This window comes from Molossus molossus, unplaced genomic scaffold (genome assembly GCF_014108415.1).
Source record: "Molossus molossus isolate mMolMol1 unplaced genomic scaffold, mMolMol1.p scaffold_m16_p_3, whole genome shotgun sequence".
Classification (NCBI taxonomy): Eukaryota; Metazoa; Chordata; class Mammalia; order Chiroptera; family Molossidae; genus Molossus; species Molossus molossus.
The window spans coordinates 100,038,580-100,063,002 of record NW_023425366.1 but is presented as its reverse complement, the minus strand read 5'-3'; the positions used below and the strand labels follow the sequence as shown (position 1 = coordinate 100,063,002).

The following is a 24,423-nucleotide window of genomic DNA, read 5'->3' as shown; positions in this document are numbered from 1 at the left end:
CCCACTCTGCACCCCCCACCCTGGCTGTGCCCCAGAGCTGGCCTCCCGCCCTCCAGCAGGCCCCTTGCCTTGGCTGTGGGTTGGGTTCAGCTAACAGGGGGAGAGGCATCAGGAGGAGGGCGGGGGAGAGGCCGGGGTAGACTCTTCCAGCTCCTTTGCTACCGGCCACCCACCTGCTGGAGTCCTCTCCACAGCTGCAGCTTTGGCCCAGGTCCAGTCACAGCCTCTTTGCTGTGCCCCTTCGGGGTAGCCATGGCTCCCCAGAGTCCTTTGTGGGTTCCCTTAGTCCTGTCCACACCAGCGCACATGGCCCTTCCTTCAGGTCCTGTCCCCCCTGAGGTGCCACTGCTTGTCCCAGGACTGTGCCGACACAGCACCCGAGAAAGTGCTTCTGGGCACACTCAGCCTCGAGCCTCGTTCAGCCTCCCGGGGGGCAGCCTCGGCAGCAAAGCCTGTAGATGACACCGACCTTGCAGACGTTGACTGCTGATCTGTAGACAGCTTGCTGCAGGACAGAACTCGTCACTGAACTTGAAAGTGTTCTCACCTAACTCAACAAACGTGTTAGCCCACCCATCACTACTTTGCATATCAGGAGACTTATTTCCTTCTTGCAGGCCCACTTATAATTCTAACAAATTTAAATCCAACTCCCCGCTCCTCTCAAAGAACTGCTGCAGACAAGGCGGCTCAGCCCGGGACGTCTTCAGCACCATGCCCTCCGAGGTCGGCAGCCATTCACGTCAGAGTCAGATAAGCCGGCAGCCCACGCGAACAGGACTGAGACCAACTCCTGGCACCAGCGTGCCCAGCGGGAGAGGCTGGGGAGCCCAGGGCACCGAAAGAAGCAGACGACTGCACTGGTCCTGGACCTCAGTCACAAGCTTTATTGTCTCGAGCACGGACTCGCCACACTTCAATGATTCCATTTTGGGGAGGGGAGGGCAAGGGAAGGACTTAAGGGAGGGGGCACAGCTGAGTCCACACTGGGCAGGCAGAGATGTTCACTGGGCAATCGCTTCTTTGATCCCTGCCACCTGCAAGCCCATCGGGGCTCAGCCCCTCCCGGTGTGGGCCTTGGGCTGTTAGTAGACTAATCAGCGCCTCCTTTGGGTGGGCAGCTTGCCTGATTTTGCTGGAAAGAGTAGTATTAACTCTGGGTTAGGCCACTAAAGCATCGCTCCTAGACTGTTGTTAATAAAACCGCATGCGAGAGCTACCAAAAGCCAACAGGGAGGGGCCGATGGGACAAACTGGCTGCCCCCAAGAGGGGCTGCCTGCGGGGAAGGTTGTGAGCTCCACCGCCTGCACCCGGGAGCACTCGCAGGCTGGCTGGGCCGCTCCCGGGGCAGCCCGCACACCGTCCCGGTGCACCATGGGGACATCGTGGCGGGCGTGGGCTTCTCCTGCACCCCCAGCAGTGGTGCTGCGGCTCAGGCCACACCTGCGGGCCCTCCAGCTGTACAGGTGGGTGCTGCTGGACCCAGGCTGGCTTTTGCTGCCACACACAGGCCTAGAGACACTCAGCAGGGCTTGAGAGAAGAGGGAGGGTGGTTCACTTTTCCTTGCCAACACCCCTTACGCTCTCGTTCTGGCTACAGGAGACAAGGTTTAAAAAGCTCCGGGAAGGTGCCTGGTAAGACTGAAAGAGGCTGTCAGTACCTGTGCATTCTGATGCATGTGCCTGGCACACACACCCCTGAATGCCCACTGCATGTAGCTGGGTGTGTACGTGCACAGCCAGCTTGCAGGAATGTTCATGGTGTGTGTGGGCACTACCTTGCCCAGCTTGGGGCTTGGTCCTGGAACCCAAGCGTGTGCATCGGTGTTGCCTGAGCATGGCTGACTGCAGACACCCCACCGGCATGGCCACGTGTGACCCCTCTGAGCACATGTGTCAATGGTCAGTGGGTGTAGACATCAGGGTGCACCTGCAGGTGGGAGGCCCAGTTTTGAAACATCTAGTCAGGCCGGGGGACACCGAATTACTGACCAGTTAAAATGTGTCTGGACCACCAGTCTGAACCCCCATAGGCACCCTGCTCCAGCTCCACGCCAGGTCAGTGGTGGGGGTGAGGGAAGGCCTCCAAACTTTCCTAATACTGTGGCTCCTGGCCTTGGTGACCACCCTCTCTGGCCAGCAGCTTGGAGTTATGTCTAAGTGTGTATTGGTGTTGGGGGAAAAGGTTCTTACACCCCAACTCCTGGAACTCGGGACCTCGCTGGGCAGATGAGCCAAGGGGAACTTGTACCACTGCTTGAAGGAGGCTCGGGATGTGGACAAGCACCCTGGGAACTGCCGTGGCCGGGAAGCGGCTGCAGAAGAGGGGTCCTCACCTGGCTCCTGAGGACTGGGCTTCCCTCCTTGGTGCCTGCAAGGAGACCCTGGGCCTCCTGACTCTTTCCGGGATAATGGTCTCTGGGTTTGAGGGGCACCTGGGAGGAGGAAAGGGAGGGTAGGGATGTGCCCAGGGTGCCAAGATGGTCCTCGGGGCAGCTTGTTTTGGGGAGAGGGGCCTGGCCAGATAGCCTCAGCCTCCCCAAATTCCAGAAACTGCTGGGGCATCCTGCGTGTCCAGGCTGAAGGTTCCGGGGGCCAGGCCAGGGCTGTACCGCTCTCTGTGGAAATTCGTGCTTGAGGAAGCCTCCTGGTCCAGCAGGGGGGTCGGGGGTGGGGGATTGTCCAAGGCGGTAGGTACATTATTGTTACAAACACTGTTCTTGTCTCCAAAGTGACAGTCCTGGCTGCTGCCTGGAGGGGGCGCCACCGGGGCAGAAAGGGGTGGCTCTGGTGTGGACTGGGCTGCTCCATGATGTCCCTCAGGGTCAGTGCTTGTCCTGGAGAGAGCAAGGGCTTGATCAGCAAGTGTCCTTAGGAGTGGCAGAGGCGGGTAAGTAAAAATGGGGGGCTGGGGGAGGATAACCTGCCTCTACCAGCAGAGGGAACGGCATGGGCAAAGGCCCTGGGGCAGAAAAAAATCTCTTTGCTGTGTGTTGAGGAACAGTGAGATAGGAAGTAGGGTGGGAGCTGTGTAGGGGAAGTTGAGAAGGGGCACGAGCAGATGGGTTTATAGAGCCCTGAGTTCCTGTGAGGAGGCTGGATCCAAGAAAATAAAAATTGCAGGTGAGACTCCAAGCCTTGGTTTTCATGTCTGTAAACTGGGATGATCCTTGTGCCTCAAAGGGCTGACAAAGCCACACAGGTTTAGATATCAGCATCCTGCCACTTCCCCTACAGTTCTGTGCCCCTCCCCACCCCACCCCCCCTCTCTCTGCCCCTCACCCACAGGCTTGGCACTTGGCAGATTCAATGCCCAAGGTTCCCTGTCTCTAGGTAAGCACTTGTGGCCAGGGGTTCTAGGGTCTGGGGTGGAAGGACAAGTTCCTATCCCATTCCAGCCTCACTTGTCCAAGGTCACACAGCAAGCCAGGGACAGAGCCAGTGCCGGGCTCTGCTCACCTCATTGGGCTGGCATCTGGGCCCCAGGTGGGTGACCATTAACTGTGGGTAAAAGGTATTAACTGTGGGGTGGGGACCACCAGGCACCCCCTTAAAACATAACAGTCAAGCAAAGGGAGTCACAGGCACCCTTCAGGCCCATGAAGTTCTAGAAAATCAATTTTACACCCACCATTTTATAAAATGTAGACCTGACAAACTGCTTAAGGAAGAGAGAAAATGCTTATGTTTAAATATTCAGCAAAAAGCATGGGAGGTGAAATTGAACACAGAGTGTGTGAGTTCCTCCATTAAAATGTATGTGCTGCTTTGCACCCTTCACAGTGAAGACTGTTGGCTCAGGCAAGAGGCATCCAGGGATGTTAAATCCGGAGCAGGGCTGCCCTGGCCGGTTTGGCTCAGCGGTTAGAGCGTTGGCCCGCAGACCAGAGAGTCCTGGGTTTGGTTCCCGCTAAGGGCACGTACCTCGGTTGCGGGTCATACGGGGGGCAACCAGTCGATGTGTCTCTCTCACGTCGATGTTTCTCTCTCTCTCTCTTCCTCCCTCTCTCCCTCCCACTCTATCTGAAGATAAATGAAAAAAAAATTCGGGGCAGGGAGGTTAGTGAGGAACAGGGTATTCCGATGGTCTGAAAGTCTCCACAGACTAATTGTTAGGAAAAAAACAACTATACAGTGGAGAAATCAGGTAACTCCTCGACCAGGTGATCAAAGGTCACACCAGGAGTGAAGGACAGATGGACACGGTGCCCAGTGGGGATGCCGGAGAACAGGACACGGATGAGCGCTCCAGCCTGAGGCGCAGGACCTGGCTCGGATGGACCCCCAGACAAACCCCAAATGAGGAATCTTCTGTTAAAGAAAGGAGTGGGGACTGCATTTCAAAAATGTCCATGTGTACAAATCGAAAAGAAATTGAGAACATGTTCCGGATTAAAGGAGAGTAAGAGATGTAACAACTAAATGCAACAAGCCAACTCCACCCGTAACTTGTCCTGTACTGAGGGGAAGAAGGTGGAAGACCTCCTGGGTCAACAGAGAAAATGACTATGAAGAGCAGAATGGACACAAATCTTCTATCCACGTTGCATTTGCTGAGATTGATAACTACTGCTGTTACGTATGATCATGTCCTTTACTCAGGCAATACAGACCCAAGTGTTAAGGCCCATGACACATGCAATTATAGTCAGAAGAACACTACAGGCGTTATGACAAACACATCTACACAGAGGGAGAAAGATAGAGCAGACAGGGCGAGGCGTTTACAGTGTTAAGTGGGAGAGGTTGGTGCTGGTACTGTTTTCTTTCTTGCAACTTTTTTGGTGATTTTGAAATTATTTCCAAATAAAGTTAATACATACACACACATACATACATAACAGCTTCTCATTATTCACAGGAGTTATGTTCTATAAAGTCACCGGTGCTGTTACCGAATACTGAGCCACTGGTCCTGGCGGAAACATGGGGTCAGGTTCCTTTGAACCTCTGATCACAACGTGTTCATTCACTGAGCATACATGACCACGTTTTATGTATGATTCTGTGCAAAGACACTTTAAGTAATACATACTGTTGAGCCCTGGCCAGTTTGTCTCAGCGGTTAGAGCGTCGGCCTGCGGACCAGAGAGTCGTGGGTTTGATTCTGGCTAAGGGCATGTACCTCGGTTGTGGTTCGTCCCTGACCCCTCTGGGGCCATGCAGGGGTCAACCAATCGATGTGTCTCTCTCACATTGATGTTTCTCTCTCTCCCCCTCCCTCCCTCCCACTCTGTCTGAAGATAAATGTAAAAATATCTTCAGGTGAGGATTAAAAAATAAAAAATAATAATACATACTGTTGAGTTATTAACAGCTCAAGGCCAATAGTACAGCAGGTCTTCAAATAACATCATTTTGTTATAACATTGATGAGAGAAAAAAATCGATTCTCGGCCAGGACCACTCTGTGTGGTGTCCGCATGTCCTCCCCATGTCTGTGTGGGTTTTCTCCTCGGACTCTGGCTTCCTCCCACATTCCAAAAATGTGCATGTGAGGTGAACTGTCTGGACTGTCCCCGTCTGAGTGGGCCTGTGATGGAAGGGAGTCCTGTCCGGGGGGTCCCGTCTTACGCCCTGAGTTGCTGGGAGAGGCTCCAGCCACTTGTGACCCTGAACTGGAATAAGCAAGTTGGAAAATATAGATCTTACCTTTTTTAAAAATTAATTAATTAATTTATTTTATCCTCACCTAAAGACGTTTTTTCCATTTTTTGTTCAGATAGAGTGGGAGGAAGAGAGAGAGAAACATTGACGTAAAAGGGACACATCGAGTGGCTGCCTCCCACACGACCTAACCAGGGCCGGGGACAAACTGCAACCAAGGTATGTGCCTTTAGCGGGAACTGAACCTGGGTCTCTCTGGACCGCAGGCCGACGCTCTAACAGCTGAGCCAAACTGGCCTGGGCTGATCTTACTTGTTTTTATTCTTCTTAAACGTGTGTATGGCTCACATTTATTTCAATGTTTAATAACAGAAGTGTTTGGGTCTTTCTTTAGAAGTTTGGTGGTTTTTGTGACCAGAACTATGCCGTAGGAACTTAACTCTTGTTTATATCAATTAGCCAATGGTAAAACTGCTTTGCTTATATGTCATTTCACTTAAAGTTGCAATTTCCAAGACCCTATCAACGACCTTAAGTGAGGACTTATTGTACACTTCGTGCCTGAACGCAGCTTATTTAACACACAGCTTTTCTCTGTAAGGCACAGAGCCGTCTTCTCACGCGTGGGGACACTAGACAGCACTCCAGCTCAGCAGAAAATCACCAGAACACACACAAACAGGCGACAAATGTGGCAGTGAATGGATTTCAAAGAGGACATGTTTGCAGTATGAGCACTGAAACAAGAAGGCAGAGCGTAGCCTTGTTACCTCCCAGCTGGGAACATGCAGGCCGGGAAACTCAAATGTCCTCTGCTCTGCGCATGTCCATGAATGACCACAGAATTGTTGCAAGTATTGATTTTGGGGTCACAGATAAACTCTAGTGAGCAGGCAAATTTGCAAGTATGGGATCTGTGAATAATGAGAATTGACTGTACGTGTATTCGTACATGCGCACACACACTTAGGAAAGTTCAGGAAGGGTATCACTTAACACTGCCCTTGGTCTGAATAGGAGGGCTATGAGTATTTTCTTTTTTATATACTTTTGTTTTTGTCCCAAAAGTTACCCAATAGGTATGTATTACATTATAGTAAATATTTTTTAAAAAATAATAAACATTAAAAAAAAAAAGAGAAACAAGCCCTAGCTGGTTTGGCTCAGTGGTGAGAGCGTCAGCCCACAGACCAAAGAGTCACGGGTTCGATTCTGGTCAAGGGCATGTACCTCAGTTGCAGTTTGGTCCCTGGCCCTGGTCGGGGTCGTGCAGAAGGCAACCAGTCAATGTGTCTGTCTCTCTCACGCTGATGTTTCTCCCTCTCTCTTTCTCCCTCCCACCCACTCTAGCTGAAGATAAAAATGGAAAAAAGTATCCTCGGATTTGGAAAAAAAAAAAAAGGGAAACAAGGTGAAAAAGGCATGATTAATTTTGAGTCAAGATTGTGCTGATTCCTCTGTGAGAGACCCTATTGTAAAACCTCTGCATAATGCATCTTTGTCTTTTTGGTGACTTTTCCGGTTTTTTCTGCCCGTGCGGGAGGGCAGTGGGAATGCCAGGGTGTCTTCCAAGGCCAGCGCGCCCCTTACCTCTTGTTTGTGGCCCTTGTCTTGCTGGTGGATGCCGTTTGCAGAACCGGAATTGCCGATGGCCTGTAAGAGTCATGGGCAGATGCTGAGTGAGGTTCACCGGGAAGCAGTTCCTAGTTTGTCCACCAGGTGGCGAGGTCTTCTTGATAGGATCATCTCAGGCTCCAAACTAACCAGAACTCTTCAGAATGGGGGTCCCAGGACCCCTGTACACCAAGGCTCTCAAGGCAAGGCTGCATCTCTCCCCTCAGTCTAAGATCCTCATGGTACAGCCATGTACCCCTTGGGCTGGGGCTCCCAGAGCACTTGCCTATGTCTTTCCCCTCAGACCAGGGTTTCCAGGACAGACAGGCTGCCTCCCCCCTCAGACTAGGGTTCTTAGGACAGGGCCGCCTTCCTCTTCAGAGCGGGTTCCCAGGATAGCCAAGGCTGCCCATACCGCACACACACCGCCCCCCCCCCCGCCCTGTGGACCAGGGTTCCCAGGACAGGGGCATGCTCCATGAGGACACTGCCCCCTGGCTCGCCTGGTAAGCCCAGCCCTGGCCCATGGCTCACCGGGGCCTTGTCAGGACTGCTCCTCATGGCCTCCATGAGCTTCTCCACCTGCTGAGCCTGGTCCAGTGCATCCCGCAGGGCGTCTTCTGTGCTCATCAACTGGTGCTGTAGCCGCAGGAGCTCAGGGGCTGAGGATGGGTCGATGAGGGAGTAGCGCCTTTGGTCCGACAGCGACTTCTCTTTGTCCTGGAAGTGGCCGGAGAAAGGAGGAGCATGTGTGCATGTGTGCCCATGTGCCTGTGTGTGCCAGGGGAGGGCAATCTCTCCTCTAGGCAGGAAACTCTTCTGGCCCCACCCCATCTCTGGGCCAGGCCTGAGTATCACTGGGACGCTCCTCAGGCCTCCCTCCCTCACCTGAGGGTCCCCACTGAAGCAGGTTCTGCTTTGCGTCCTCCAAGTCCTGAAATCTAGACACCCTCCTTCTTTCCTTCCTGAGTACCTCCACTCCCTCCACACTGTCTTGTATGGGTCCTTCCTATTTACCACCAGACCCAAAGCCTCATCACTTCTTACCCTCCAGCCATCTGACCCCCTCCTCTAGTGACTTCTCTACTCCTCCTCCCTGTACCCAGCAGGACACAGCTGCCCCACCCACCGTGGTCCCCGGAGACACCCCTGCTTCGTTCCCACATAAATTTGCCCCTCCTTCCTGACATTTATGTATGAATCCCCATTGCAGGACCCTGAACAAGGAGCTTTCTGGTTGATTACTTCTCTGGATGGGGAGTTCACCACCCTGCAGTAGCACATCTTACCTCTGGAAAGGTCAGATTCGTAGATAGTACCCCTTTACATTGCATCATCGACCAGGGGCCATTTGGATATTTGTAACATCATTCGAGGGCCATATAAAATAATCAACTTAAAAATTAGCCTGCTATTTTTGGTCAGGCTAATTTGGTGAGGCGTGTGATGTTAGCCAGTATTGATTTCGTGGGCCTTCTGAGACCCGCGGCCTGACGCTCCCCACCCCGACCTAGACTGACACACAGCCAGCCATGATGTCTGCAAAAGCAGCCACCTGTGGCCCTTCCACCCGCTATGTCAGCGACCCTGTGGTTCTATGGGACTTTGACTTCTCGGAGGCCTGGCTGTTCCTGGGGTGGCTCCAGGTCACCGCCCTCCATGGCATCCATTCCCCTGCCCTCACATACCAGCCCAGTCAGCTTCTCGCGGAGCCCCCGAATGTCGTCCTTGAGTTTCTGCTCCTTGATCCGCCACTCAGCCTTGTGGACCTCTCGGCTCAGGTCCCTCTCGGGCCCTGGGGAGTGGCGATTGGCCTCCAGCAATAATACCCGCAATTCGTTCAGGCTCCTGGAGAGGGATGTAGAGGCACAGAAGAGCTGCAGTCAGCTCGGGGCCCTCTGCTCCCACACTCCAGCTTTTGCCAAAAGTCCTGAGACGGCCACTCTGATGGGGAGACTGGCCAGAAGGGGTCAGAGTGGAAACACGAGGCATGAAATCATTCAACCACAGCCGAGAGGGGCGAGGATTTAGGGACAGTAAAGAAGACTTGGCCTTTCCTAGAATGTTTTTAAAGTTGTTTTTTTTTTTAAGAGAATATTTGTTTAACTAAAAAATTAAGCAAAGCAGAACAAAATATTCATCCAAGAGCTCCATGAAGCAAGACATTTTATTTTATTTCATTTATTTTATAAGCAAGATATTTTAAATGGCTGAAATCAAATGAGTTTTATTTCTCATGCAACCCTTAATCAACTGGCAGTAGCTGGTTGGAGTACTGTGATGAGAATGATTCTTGGGCACATCTAGGTTCTGCAGAAAAGAGTGTGGTGGTCACTTAGCAATATCTGCAATACACAGGATTAGAAAATAGGACATACTCCTTCTAAGCTTTTTCCCTTGCCTGTATCTACTATAGAGGAGGGGAAAACTCCTGTACTAGATGGCCATGGGTAGTTGAGAACAAAGTGGAAGGCTGCTGGTACTGCCCCTTTCCCTATCCCCCTCCTTCCTATGAATGTGATGGCTGGAGCTTCAGCAGCCACCTTGCAACTACGAGGAAGAGTACAAAAGAACCAATCAGTTAGTACTGATATTTTTAGCCACTGAACCAACTGTCATCCATACTCAGATTTCCTATGTGAGAAAAAGAAATCTCTACTTGTTAACCTGCCAACACATTCCTAGCTGATCTTCCACTCCTATCCTTAGCACCAATAAAGAAAGGCTTCAAGGAAGAGAAAGACTGTGAGCTAAGTAAGCCTTGAAGAATAGACTGGACTGAGTGAAATGTCCAAAAAGAAGGTAGGAATTGAGTGAGTGACGAGAGACAGAGGAAGAAATGAGCCAGTTAATAGCAGAAGACAGACTCCTCAGAGGAGGCAAGACTGGGCTGAGTACCAAGAATAAAATATCTGACTCGGATCGGGGAGGATATGGGGAGCAAGACAGCAGGGAACCTTGAAGGAGGAGCCTGGCTGGTCATGAGTTCATGTGGGAAGGAATGCTTCCCAGTTGCACCTGTTTAACTCCCTCCTGGGCAGGGCCACATTTTCTAGAGAGGTGCTAGAAAACTGGAAGCAAATCTAGCATAGAAACTCTCAATGTGTACATCAGACCTAACAGGACGGAAGGCGAAGAGACAGCATTTTCTTTATAAAACGATGCTTGTGCCCTGGCCAGTTTGGCTCAACGGTTACAGCGTCAGCCTGCAGACCAGAGAGAGACCCAGGTTCGGTTCCTGCTAAAGGCACATACTTCGGTTGCAGTTTGTCCCCACCCCGGTTGGGGTCATGTGTGTGGCAGCCACTCGATGTGTCTCTCTCTCTCCCTCCCGCTTTATCTGAAGATAAATGTAAAAATGTCCTCAGGTGAGGATAAAAAAAAAAAAAGATGCTTGTACTTTAACAAGATTCCTTTAAATCAGAGGCTGAACCTTAAATGTTTACAGGGCCTGGCAAACCATATCCATGAGTGAGTGAGTGGGTGTAAGTAAATAATGAAGAGGGGTGGGGGACCTGGGAGATGAGAGGGCCCTGCCCACCTGGAGGGCGCAGGTGCTCCCCAGCAATGGCTGGTTGTTGCTGTGTGGGAAGTCAGCCTAGTGTTGTCAGAACTTCCAATTTTTTAAGGGGATCTGGAGAAATCAAGATTTTATGTGCAATCTTCTGATTTTTAAATGCTCATCTAGTTTATTTGCCCTACAGCATCATATGGATCATATAAACCATGTCTATAAACTGGTACCAAGAGGTTCTCAAAGTGTGGTATGGGGAACACTCAGAGGTCCCCAAGACCCTTTCAGGGGTTCACGGGTCAAAACTATTTCCACTGTCATTTTTCTTGCACATACAATGGATTTTTTTCCCTGGGGCCGCGTGGCACATTATTGATCTGAAAACAGTATTAAAATATGCTCTTTTCCAACTACATATCACTGTAAGACCACATTTTCATAATATACTTCAACCAAAACAACGAACTACAAAGATTGAATGCAAAATGTTAAACAATGCCACTCTTCTCATTAAATATGTTTTGTTTTGGAAAAACAGTTACTTTTAATCAAAAGTATGTTATTTACGTTACGTGCAATTAGTTTATTATTTTCAAATGAGTTAATAAACATTTTTAAATTCCTCCGTTTAAATTTCTAAAATGACAAATATAAAATACATAACACAAGCAATTTGGGAATCCTCCATAATTTTTAAGAGTTTAAAAGTATCCCTGAAGCCAAGAACTTCAGGAACCATTAATCTTTCCCATAAGTTCTGCTTGGAAAACTGTGTTAAGAAGGATCTGAGGCTTCATCTGAGCTTAGCAGAGAAAGTATAATGGTCACCTGTCCCACCCAGTCCATCCTTGCCCACCTCTGGAGAAGACCGGCCAATGTCAGGTAGAGTGAGCGTCAGGGTCAGAGGGAAGAAGCTGGGTGGCAGGGCCAGGCAGGTCTGACCTACCGCCCACGGCTGACTCACCGCTCCTTCCTGAGCAGCTCCTGGCTGATGAGGACCAGCTGGCCCGAGGCGTCGTGGGTCTTCCGGGACACGGCCTCCAGCTCCGCCTCCAAGCGCCGCTTCTCTTTCTGGAGGGTGTCCACCTTCTTCTCCCCCGACTTGCACTTGCTCTCCAGTGCTGAGGTCAGCCAGCAGGAAAGAGGGAGAGGGTCAGGATCACCATGCAACTCTGTCCCACTCGAGGATCAAGGCCCAGGCAGGGAGCCAGTTTTCTTGGGGGGGGGGTCACAGTGACACACTCCACTGAGTGGGTCTCTCGTCCTGCAGAGCCAGGCAGCTAGGGGCTGAGAGAAGAGCCAAGCAGAGAAGCCCAGGCCTGTGGTGGCGGGAAGCAGTCCACCTTTCCCGAGACGGGACCCGTGTCACACTGCTGCCGAACAAGGAAAAGCTCCAGCTGCACCTTTGCCTTGGAGGAATCTGAGGTCAACTGGCCTCTGTTGGAACCAACTGTGCCACGTGAACGTGATGGGAACTAGAGAGACGTGGCGGGAGGAACCATTTCCCAGGATGGGGGCCGTCTCACGGACACCACCACTGGCACTCTGGCAGACAAGAAGCAGTGCCGGTTTGTCACCGAATCACAAATGCCAGGCCCCTGCCTCACGCCAGGCTCCCCTCTGCCCTCACTTCCCCTGTGCCTTGCTCTCCGCTGCGGCCGATGTCCTTCCCCCATTCCTACCCCCTGGTACTTCCTCCAGGGCCCGGGGGCAGACAGACTGTATCAGAGTGGCCCGTGGGAAGCCAGAACGACCTGATGGAATTTCAGAACAGAGTGGCCACTGGTGAGAGAAGCTGGCTGGGGTCCCCAACTATATTATGGACCATGAGAGGGCCACTATTCCCCCACTCACTACTGCCGCGTAGGTGGGCTGCCCAGGCCACGTTCACCTCGCGGCAGAGTGCGGGAGGACCTGACCCGTCGCCAACCCTGTCCAGTCTCCACTGTGCGGGCCCCAGTGAAAGGCCCTACCTCTGCCCTGACGGAGGGAGACTTACCACTTACTTGGGCCCTGAGCATCTCAGTCTGGGACGTCAAGGCGGTCACCTCTTTGTCCCTCTTGTTCAGCTTGTCCTGCAGGCCTGGGGGAAAGGAAGATGCGGGCCATTACTTCTCTGGGTTCAGCGCTGCGTCCGGCGGTCGCCGCCCCTCCCTCGGGTAACCCACTCTGAATGAGGCTCCGGGACTGTGTGGTCTCAGACAACTGAACTGTTCCTTGGCAAACAATGGAGATAATAATAACGATGCCCATGCCAAAGGCCATGTGCATACTGGCAACTTCAGAGCAGCTGTAAAAAGATAATGCATGGGAAGTGCCAGACACGCAGTAACTTTCCAGAAGTTAATTTGTAAATTTAATGTAATACCAATACAAATACAAACAAGGTTTTAATGCTTGTAGAACTAGATAAGCTGATTCTAAATCTCTTGGAAAAATAAGAATAGCCAAGGGAGTTTGGCATACACTTCCTCAGAGTTAATCACAGAACTACCATATACCCCCCAGAATAGGCACTAAACAAGTACCTGGATATGCATGTTTATAGCAGCATTATCCACAATACCCAAAAGGGGGAAAAAAACACTGGTCGCATAGCTCAGCTGGTTAGAGCATCGTCCTGATATGCCAAGGTTGTGGGTGTGACCTCCGGTCAGGGCACATAGAAGAATCAACCAGGCCCAGCCGGTGTGGCTCAGTAGTTGAGCGTCGACCCAGGCACCAAGAGGTCGCCAGTTCAATTCCTGGCCAGGGCACATGCCCAGGTTGTGGGTCGAATCCCTAATGGGGGGCATGCAGGAGGCGGCCAGTCAAAGTTCTCTTTCGCCGATGTTTCCCTCTCTCTCTCCCTCCCCCTTCCTCTTTCTCTCTCTAAAATCAATAAAGAAAAAAAATTAAAAACAAAGAATCAACCATAAATAAGTGGAATAACAAACTGATGTTTCTCTTCCTCTCTTTCTCTAAAATCAATCAACAAAAATTAAAAAAAAAAAAAAAGACGGAGCGTGCCTAAATGTCCATCAACAGGTGGACGAGGAGAGGAAATGTGGCACATGCATACGGTGGAATATTACTCAGCCACAAACAGGAGTGAAGCACTGACTTGTGCTACAACATGGGTGAACCTTGAATTTATTATGCTACGTGAAACAAGCTGGACACAAAAGGCCACATACTGTAAGATTCTATTTTTATGAAATGTCAAAAAATAGGCAAATCCAGAGATAGAAAGCACAGTAGTGGTTGTCAGCGGCTGGAGGGAGGGGACATGAAAATGTTTTTGAAGTTGACAGAGGTGATGGTTGTAAAATGTTGTAAATGTACTAAATGCCAATGAACATTTGCTTTAACTTTAGGTCATATTAATTTTTCCCCAATTAAAAAAAGAAAATGGCCTGGCTGAAGTGTCTCGGTTGGAGCGTTGTCCCATGCACCGAAAGGTTGCTGGTTTGATTCCTAATCAGGGCACATACCAGGGTTGAGGGTTTGATCCCCAGTTGGGGCATGTACGAAAGGCAAACAATCGATATTTCTCTCTCACACTGATGTTTCTCTCTCTCCCTTCCTCCTTCTCTAAACTAAATTTTAAAAATTATAGAATTGGCACATGAACAGATAGAAAGGTCATTGGAAAGGAACAGACAGTCCAGAAATAGTTACATAAGGGAATTTAAAAATAATAAGTTTCGCAATTCAAATCAGTAGGGAGGGGGAGATAAGTTTTTCAAATATAGTGTTGGACAAGTGGGTACTCATTCAGGAAAAAAATAAAAATGAATCCTTACCTCATACCTTATAGAAGGATAAATTCTAGATAGATCAGAGATTTTCTTTAAAACATTTTCTTCTTTATTGATTTTAGAGAGAGAGGAAGGGAGAGGAAGAGAGATAGAAACATCGATGAGAGAGAACAACTGGTCGCCTCCTGCATACCCCCCACTGGGGATTTGGCCCACAACCTGGGCAGGTACCCTGACGGGGAATCGAACTGGTGACCTCTTGGTGCGTGGGTCAACACTCAACCACTGAACCACATTGGCCGGGCTGGATCAGAGATTTAAACATAGAATTTGAAACTAAAAAGTACTAGAAGAAAACATGGGACACATTTATAAAAACAATAAATCCGGAGCCAAAAATATAAATAAATAAAAGTTCGATTTAAGAAAATTTGCATAGCAAACACTACTATAAGAAAAGCCAAACCACAAGTGGGGGGGCATGTTTGTAATATCATATATAAGGAGTTTCTAAAAATGAACAAAAGATCAATAACCCAGTAGGAAAAAACAGGCAAAGGATGCAAGTAGAAATGGAAATGGCACCTCATTCATTCAAAGAAGGGAAACTGAAATTACATCAGGCAACATCTTTTACTGTTCAGATTGGCAGAGATCACACAGTCTGATGAAACACTGCTGGTGAGGCTTGTGGGGAAACACACTTTCAACCACAGCCAATGGGAGTTAAAATTGGTGGAGCCCAAGGAGGAGGTAATTCACTGCAGCGTTGTTTGCAATAGACAAAGACTAAAAACAACCTACAATCCATCAGTCGGAAACTAAATACACGATGGTAGCTCTACACAATGGAATATTCTGCACCACGGAAAAGAATGTAGTGCCCTGACCAGTTTGGCTCAGTGGTTGAGCATCAGCCCTCAGACTGAAGGGTCTCTGGTTCGATTCCCAGTCAAGGGCATGTTCCTGGGTTGCAGGTTCAATCCCTGGCCCTGGTTGGGGTCATGCGGCAGGCAACAAATCAATGTGTCTCTCTCACATTGATGTTTCCCTCTCTCTCTCTCTCTCTTTCCCTCCCTTCCACTCTATCTAAAAATCAGTGGAAAAATATCCTTGGGTGAGGATTAACAACAACAAAAAGAATGTAGTGAAAAGGGGGAACATCTGTAATATTTTCAACAATAACTGTAATATTTTTAACATAAAAAATATGTAAAATAAATAAATTCTGAGAGACTTTGTGTCTTTAAAGAGAAGCATTCTTGCCCTGGCCAGTTTGGCTCAGCGGTTAAAGCATCGGCCTGCGGTCCGGAGAGACCTGGGTTCGGTTCCCGCTAAGGGCATGTACTTCGGTTGCAGTTTGTCCCCGGCCCTGGTTGGTCGTGCGGGTGGCAGCCACTCGATGTGTCCCTTCACGTCGATGTTTCTCTCTCTTCCTCTCTCTCCCTCCCACTCTATCCGTACAAAAAATGGAAAAATATCCTCGGGTGAGGATTAAAAAAAAAAAAAAAAAGAGAAGCATTCTTCTTAAAGGAGAAATACTGTGATTGTTTTCATGTTAAACTTGCACCACACATGATAGCTGCTGACAAGGCTAATGTGACAGAATTTACCTGGGAGATGTCAAATCAATGATAAAAAATACAAAAATATTTTTAAATGAGCAAGCAACTTAATTTTTTAAATATGGAAACTGTGATTATGTACAGAGGACTAAAGTGTGTACTGCAAATATATCAGAACGAATACAAATATTATCAAGTGCACAATTAATAAAAATACTATATAATTTTAATTTTTTTTTTTATCCTCACCCGAAGACATTTCTCCATTTTTTGTTCAGATAGAGTTGGAGGGTGGGAGAAGAAGAGACAGAGAGAGAAACATCGACGTGAAAGGGACACATCGAGTGGCTGCCTCCTGCACGACCTATCCAGGGCCGGGGACAAACTGCAACCGAGGTACATGCCCTTAGCAGGAACTGAACTTGGGTCTCTCTGGACCACAGGCCGATGCTCTACCCACTAAGCCAAACTGGCCAGGGCTATAATTTTAAAAATAGTTCAAAATGTATATTATTCTTGTCCCAGTATTAAAATTATAACCTTTGATCTTATTTGCAGAAAAAACAATTACAAAAAAACAAACAAAGCCTTGGCCAGTTTGGCCCATTGGTTAGAGCGTCGGCCCACGGACCAATGAGTCACAGGTTTGATTCCAGTCAAGGGCATGTACCTCGGCTGAGGTTTGTCCCTGGCCCTAGGGACAAACCGGTCAATGTGTCTCTCTCACATCGATGTTTCTCTTTCTCCCTCCCTCCCACTCTATCTGATAATAAATGGAAAAATATCCTCAGGTGAGGATTAAAAGACAAACAAAAAATCACGAATTGCCTGGCCAGTGTAGCTCACTGGTTGAGCATTGACCCATGCACCAAGAGGTCACCAATTCGATTCCTGGTCAGGACACATGCCCAGGTTGTGGGTCCGATCGCCAGTGGTGGGCATGCAGGAGGCGGCCCATCGATGTTCTCTCTCATTGACGTTTCTATCTCTCTCTCCTTTCCCCTCTCTCTAAAATCAATAACAAAATATTAAATAAATATAAAATTAAAAACAAAAGAAAACCACAAATGTAGTGATAAGAGTCTCCAAGATACATTATTAAATGGAAAAAAGGAAGGGGCAGAGCAGAGTGGGGTACGGCACCATCTGGTACCCATGTACTTGTGTGTTTGTGTATAAATTCTCTGCACTGGGACAGAAATCGGCCAACACTGTGCCTTTGGGAAGGGAACCAGGGAATGGCGGACCCTTCACCTTATGCCCTTTGGACCATTTGTAGCTTATACCTATTTTTAAAGTAATGTAAACCAAACGAGAACGAGGTATGCCCAGCACCCCATAAACAGAGCGGCAGCCCTCCTCACCCGGGTGAGTGGCTCGTGCATGCAGCAGGCGCCTCTCAGCAATGGCAGATGATGCAAAACCAAGTGGCATCCAGCTCAGAGGCAGAACCAACCATCCTGTCCCCACGCCCTGTCCCGCCTGCCCAGCGGCCACTCACCCTCCACAGTCTCCTTCATCCTGATCTTCTCCCCTGAAATGTCGTTCGACTCAATCATCTGAAAGGAGAGGCCTGTAAGGGAGAAGCCTGCCTCCCATCTCCGCCCCCACTCCAGCCAGCCCCGCAAGCAGACCACACCCCTGCACTACACACGGGGACTTGCTGTGGCAGGGAGCACAGATGTCCTTGATATGGCCCCCCTGACAACAGCGGACCCCCTCCTCTGCTCCCGTCACCCCAAGGCTGCTGTGTGGCTTCCACGGGAACACTTCCTACCCCTTCCTCTGTTGAAAATGTCTATTATACTAAACAGATGCCTCCTTCCCTGGGACGCCTACAGAGGTTGGTCCTGGGAATCTGTTTCCATCAACATCCAGAGGCAGGATTGCAGCCTCGGTTTCCCCGCCACGAAACGAGGTCTGACTGCCACGGGCAGCGTGTGCGGGGCACGCCCAGGGCCGGCTCCCAGAGGGACTTCAAGAAATGCCACCTCCTCTCTCTCCAACACTTCTTTTAAGCAATGAACCCAGAAGCCGAAGAAGAAAAGGTAAAGGGGAAGAAAATCTGGGCAAACAACTGGCTCCTTACTGCTTCCTCCTCCAGAGGCTCCTGGCCTCCCGCCCCGGCTGGCTGTCCCGAGCCTGCAGTTCGCCGCCGGTCACACCGCGATGAGCACGGCAGGCGCCTCCATCAACCTGCCCCTCCACTTCGCAGACATCCCAAGCCCCACTGTAGCCTCGGCTAGTGATAACTAAGCCCCTAGGCCTCTATTTACAAACACTGCGGGGACAACGAGGCACACACTAAAACATTTTTTAAAAATTCTCATGCTTGCTACATGAGGCCCAAAATCCAGTTGTCCCTGGACATGTGGGTCCAGACTGAGACCCCAAGTGTGTGGAAGTCAAGAGAGGTCTTCCGTGGTCACTGCCCAGACCTCAGCCCCAGGTCGGAAACAGGAGCAGCAGGCACCCTAAGGCCTCTGCCCCCCATGCTCCGTGGAGCCCCAGCAACCCCACCTCTCCTGCTAAGGGAGCCCGGGTCTGGGGTCCCAGGCCTGACCCCCTGCCCTGAGAAGCTGATCAGGCCATGTGCACACGGGCTAACCTGGGGCTCCCCCTTCCCTCCGCCCAGCATCCTGGGAGAGCACTTGCTAAAACCTGCCGCTGCTCAGACAAGGGGCCGGGAGCTGCTGCGGCGGGACCTCACGACACGGCACAGGCACCCTTTCCTAGAACCCCTGAAAACGGACCACAGGAACGCTAAATTCTAGTGTGGAAGTACAGGGGACCAGAAGCTCCGAAACCGCTGGGCCTGTGAAGGGCAATGATCATGCTGCTAGCTGTCCCTTCACAGAAAACTTGACTTTTGTCATGCCGGGCACCCTGGCAGCCCTCCGGCAGCAGGGCTGGGTACCACCTCTGCCGCTGGTGGGCAGAAACCCTGAGAAGGTATTCCATCCTGAGGACTTGTTGGGATCATCCATAAAATGGAGCCAGCGCTGACCTTGCAGGAGTGAAAGTGAAATGAGGCAACACCGGGCCAGGCACAGGGTGCGGTGCCCAGAGCCACTCAAAGGAGTGAACACAGCCGCAGTCTGGGCCTCCTGCGTGTGCTCAGCTGGGAAGCCCAGGAGCAAGGCTGATTGATACTGGTGGCAGTAGCCTCTCCAGGGCCACCCCTCCAGCCTTCCAGATCCCACTCCAGGGACCCCACACTCTGGGGAAGTGACCGCTGGACTGCTGTTCCCCAGTCTCATTAGGACTAGCAGGAAGAGGGATGCCCTCAGATCCCCTAGGTCGAGTTGGAGATGGGAGCCCCGGGAATGGGCAGGACTCGTCCTCCACGTCCATGCCAGCCACATGGCACAGGAGCCTGCACAGGGCATATCTGGGCATATCAGGGACTTGGGGATGGGGAGAAAGCCTCTTCTCTATTCTGAGGTGCATCTCTCTCCAGGCCTGGTCTGTGGGGGCCCCAGCCAGGTCAGCTCAGACCACCTTGGGTCCCCACAGTCACCCAGGCCAGCTGCCCTTCTGACAGAGGGACAAGAGGCACCTCCTCTGAGCCTGGTGCCCCCAGATCTCAAATGGGCATGTACCTGGAGGCAAGGAGAACGTTTCCTGGACTGGAAAAGAGAGATCAGTAAACACCCAGGCCCTCCCCAGCTGGCCCTCAAGCCCGAGCTGCTGTTGCCCGTGGCCCCCGCACAGCCCAGCAAGAAGGGTGCTGCGTACGTTGGTGTGCTGGGACGAGCACAGGGACTCGACAGCCTGGAGTCTGTTTTCAGCGACCAGCAGCTTATCCCGCAGCCTCTCGGCCTCCTGCTTGCTCTGGGCCTCTGACCGCTGCAGCTGCTCATAGTCCAGCATCTTCTTCTCAGCCAGGGAGATCTGCTCCTTGAGGAACTCGATGGCCTGCGCCTGGCCCCGGTACTCTGCGTCCAGCTTCTCCAGCTCATGCACCCGCAGCTCGGCGTCGCGGCGCTGGTCCTGGGTCTCCTGCAGCTCCAGCCGATGCTGGCTGGCCTGCACCTCCAGCTGGGCCCGCCAGTGCTGCTGCAGCCCGGCCAGCTCCTCCTGGGCCTCCTGCAGCTTCTGCCGCAGGCCCTCCTTCTCCTTCACGTGCATGGCGGTCTCGATGTCGTGCTTGGCGCGCAGGTTGCCCAGCTCCAGCTGGTGCTCCATCTTGATGCCCTCCATCACGGCCTTCAGCTCCCCAATTTCCTTCTGCTGGGCGCCCGGGCCTGAGTTCAGGGTGGCCTTGAGGTCCTCCAGGGACTTCTGGTGGTCCGAGGCCAGCGAGTCCAGCTTGGACTTCCAGTTGTCCATGAGCCCCATGTTCTCACTGGTGGCCTGCTGGACCTTGGCCTTGAGGTCCACCACCTCCTGTGCATACTTCTCGTTGGCAGCCCGGAGCTTCTCCACCTCCGCCTGGTAGGCCCTCAGGGCCTTCTCATACTTGTCCCGCAGCACGCCGCTCTCCCTCTGGTGCTCCTTGCTGGCCGACAGCAGCCGCTCCCGCAGCCGCAGGGTCTCCAGCGCCTCAGGGTGGTCAGCGGGGGGTGGGCCCGAGTGCAGCAGGCATTGCTGCAGCTCCTCAATCTCCCCACGCCGCAGGTTCAGCTCCTCCTCCAGCTGCAGCACCCGTGACTTCTCGGCCACTGTGGTGAGCTACCGGGGAGAGAGGGAGGCAGGGGTCAGCAGGCTAGCAAGGGGGATGCAACAGGGGATGGGGGGCTTCCTCACCACTCAACGGCCCCAGCCCCAGTGGGGAAGGTCATGATAAGGGGAGGGCGTCCAACCCTACCTGAGTGCTGGCTTTTCTCAGTAGCCTTGCCCACCACAGCTCCAGAAAGACCACCCTGGCTTGTATTCTCCCCACCCCGCAGTGATTCAGGGAGTCAACTGTCCCCCTACACTAGGTTTGGGACGTATCGGTGGTTAAAAGAAACCACCTATTTGAGGTAGTGGCTTTCTTTCAGTTCACATGAGTTTTACAGGCAGAAACAAGCGGGAATCCGCATCGCCCTGCTCTGGAAAGCCCCCAGCTAGAATGGGTGGATTCCGGGGGCTGTCTGGAGGGGTGGCCAAGCAAGGGCCGGCTGAAGGCCTGAAGCAGAACAAAATGCCTGCTCGCAGACCTGCCCCCTCATGGGAACGCAGCAGAGATCCCCCCTCCAGAAACCCACACCTCGATCGCGTCAGTGGTCACAGATTTGGAAACAAAATATTTAAAAGTTTTAAATCTTTTACAAGCTTAAAAAATGCTGTCACTGAAGCTGACCTTTAGTTCAATAAACCTGTTTTTGTTTTTTCGATCAGGTTGAACCCTAGAGTAAGACGCCTTGCTGTGGAAGGCTCCAGCCTGTCAACCACGACTGGGTCAGTCTCTGTGCACACGCGTGTGTAAGGCACGAGCACGCACCGTCATTGGGCAGCCGTGTGTGCGTGTGGTGACCTCTGTGTCTCCAGAGGCCCACCACAGGCACACACTCCCTTGTGCTGAGGCCAGTGTGCAGAAACTGACCACTGCTCACGCACACCCGCACGCTGCTCACGCCCCGCCACTGCTCGCTGCCAGAACTGCAGCCGGGCTGTCCCCTGGGCTGGCGGGTCAGCCGCTGGATGTGTGTGCTGCACAGGGGCCGGTGCAGGACTTAGGAGCTGCGGAGGGGCCAGCTGGGCCTGAAGCCTGAACTTGGAACCAAGCCTGAGGCTTGGGAAGAACTCACCCCAGACAGACTTTCCCTAGCCGAGACCTGCTCCCTGGCCCGTCATTTCACAACCGCCACACCCTGGGCTGGCACAGGGGACACCCCCACTCCGCTAACCCCAGGTCCTTCAGGGGGCCCCTCCTACCATCATATTTAAGACTCCCCAGGCTACAGTCCCCCAACCTCCAGCCTTCCCCAGCTGGGAGAAGGGATAGGCTGTCTCCGTGTCTACCCAAAGAAGGCAGAATGTTCCCAAGAGACCCCCGATTTCTGAACATGACAAAGCCATGTCATGGCAATGCATGGGGAGGAAGGAAGGCAGAGGGTCTCCCAGGACATTCCCAGCCACGGGGACCAGCTGAGAGCAGTCACGGAGGCCAAGCCCTCTCCTCCCCGTAGGCAACGGTGGCTGGGGTGTAAGTACGTTTCTGACCCTCCACTTTCCTCCTAGAAAGGGCGCGAAAGGAAAAGAAAAAAAAAACAAAAAACAATGAGGACAGCAGTGAAGGACAGAGAAAATAATCAAACAGAGGAGCCCAGGGGTGTCCACGGGCCAGGGCTCTGGCGGCTGGAGGCGGTGGGCGTGTTACCCTGTTGTCGGCTAATTCTCGGAGCAGCCGCTCGGCCTGCGCCTTCTCCAGTAGCAGGCTCTGCTCCAGCTCCCCAATGCGCGCGTGCTCCAGCTGCGTCTGGGTCTGGGCCACCCGGGCGGGTGGGGAGGTAGGGACAGGGCAGAGGGCACAGGGAAAGGAAGCCGGAGGAAGAGAGAGAAAGAGAGAGAGAGGCGGCGTCATCTACCATGAACAAGACAGGAAAACAGGTCAAGGAGAGGAGGTGGCCCAGGGAAAGAGAGGTCTGGGGAGGTGGGCCTGCCTCCTGCCCCAGCGTCCCGGCCGGGTTTCCTAAGGGCAGAGGACAGGCTACAGCACCCTGCCCAGGCTGGGAGGCAATGGGCACCCTGGGTCCCTTTTGTCACCTGCAGGAGGCCCTTGCCCTTGCAACTCTGGGGAAGGGCCACACCCTGCTCCCAGTCCCCACAGGGACCCTGAGGGCTGTTCCTCATGCCAGGCACAGGCTCCTGCACACAGGAGGCCACCAGGATGGAGAAATAAGTAAAGGACCCCAGGGTTCCTGGCCCCAGGCCTGTGCTGAAGGTGAACAAACCGAATGAAAGGTTTTCACAAATATACCCACACCATCCTAATCCTCCCAGCCTGGCCTCCCTCGTGGAGGCTGAGCTGTGCCTCCCACTGCCCGGCCCCAGCCCAGCCCTGTCAGTCCCACCCCCCACGGCCCTGCAGAAGACTGAGGACGCCTGGTCTCCCGAAAGCACAAGGGCATTTTTGTCCCAGCTTCACAACCCCCACTTCACACACTAACAAAGCCTGACATTCTCCGGGCATCCAGGCTGGCATGTGGGTTTCCCATGACAGATCTGCGAGCACCCGGAGCAGTATGGAGGCCAAGTTCAAGGTAGGGGGAAGCAAGAGGCTCCTCCTTATCCTCCGCTTGACCCATCGTCATCCAGGAGAAACAAGGGTAAAGCAAGTCTGTGTGGCAGTTCTGAAGAGCTTAGCACACAGCATATACTCAGAAAAAAAAGAATACACACCCAACAGGAGCAGGGCTGATGGAGGCCCTGTAAACGGATACCACTCGTCCCAGAAATGCTCCTGCAATTCATCAAGAGCTACCAAGATGTCCATGTCCTTTGGCCTGTGACCTTATTTCTGTGAATTTCCCTACAAGAGCAACCGAGAAGTCTCCCTCTTTCTCTCTCTCAAGGGGGCAGCATGCTGCGGCAGGAACAAGCGCCACGCTCAGTGTCTTTCAGAAAATTACAGGCTGATGATGGTGCCTCAATCCCAGCCTCTCAGGCCACGTCCCGCCCTCCTCTCCCCAGCGGGCACAGTCGCACTGGCCGGAACCCACGCTAGAGGGAGCATGATCATCAATTCCCTACCGGAGGCCCCATGGGCAAGAAAAAGCCCCTGGCTTCACAATTTCAAGGGCAATTTCTTTTGGTACCCCCCAACAGGAGTCTCTCCTTCACTTTCAGAACTTCTAGCCCCCTGGTCCATGGGCTGGGGGTCTTTGTGGGGGCACAGGGGAGCTCAGTGGAGTTGCTTCCCTAATTAAGATAAATTCAACTGGCCCTAGCCGGGTAGCTCAGTTGCCTAGAGGGCTGGCCCAATACACCAAGGTTGCAGGTTCAATTCCTGGTCAAAGCATATACAAGAATCAACTAATGAATGCATAAATAAGTGGAACAAATCAATGTTTCTCTCTCTCTTTAAAGATCAATCAACCAATCAATAAAGATAAATTCAACTTGGGTGGGGCAGCTTTAGAGGTTAGATTTTAGGCAGGGAGGACAATTTGGCCTTCCATTCGGCTCCAGGGACACTGCCCAGGGCCAGAGGAGTGGAGGCCACCACACTTCTGTTTCCGTCACTGCCAGGTCCCCTGGAGTTAATGTTCTTAAAACCACATCAAGGCAGCCTCCCCACCCTGCAGGAGAGAGGTCACTCCAGAGAGAAAGCCTCAGGCTCAGAATCAACCTCGGGCAGCACAAGGTCCAGACTCAGACTGCAGGACCCCAGAGCAGGCGCCTTTCCCTGAACCAGCCTGACCCCACAGAGGGGAGGCAAGGTTTCGGGCAGCA

General features: G+C 52.1%; 1 protein-coding gene across 4 annotated transcripts in view; it reads right to left on the bottom strand.

The window, feature by feature from the left end:
- Positions 1-899: 899 nt before the first annotated feature.
- Positions 900-24,423, bottom strand: part of CLIP2 (CAP-Gly domain containing linker protein 2) — a 76,144-nt gene continuing 52,620 nt past the window's right edge. For 3 of the 4 annotated variants that reach the window (XM_036280230.1, XM_036280228.1, XM_036280229.1), the window contains 9 exons: positions 22,349-22,453; positions 19,780-20,715; positions 17,543-17,600; positions 12,736-12,819; positions 11,701-11,857; positions 8,911-9,070; positions 7,757-7,942; positions 7,199-7,261; positions 2,818-2,838 (listed from right to left, as the gene is read on the bottom strand). In XM_036280230.1, coding sequence (XP_036136123.1) covers positions 2,827-2,838; positions 7,199-7,261; positions 7,757-7,942; positions 8,911-9,070; positions 11,701-11,857; positions 12,736-12,819; positions 17,543-17,600; positions 19,780-20,715; positions 22,349-22,453 — 1,761 coding nt within the window. In that variant the 3' untranslated portion in view covers positions 2,818-2,826. Of the gene's footprint in view, positions 2,839-7,198; positions 7,262-7,756; positions 7,943-8,910; positions 9,071-11,700; positions 11,858-12,735; positions 12,820-17,542; positions 17,601-19,779; positions 20,716-22,348; positions 22,454-24,423 lie in introns of all 4 variants that reach the window. The other variant, XM_036280231.1, reaches the window with a different exon arrangement.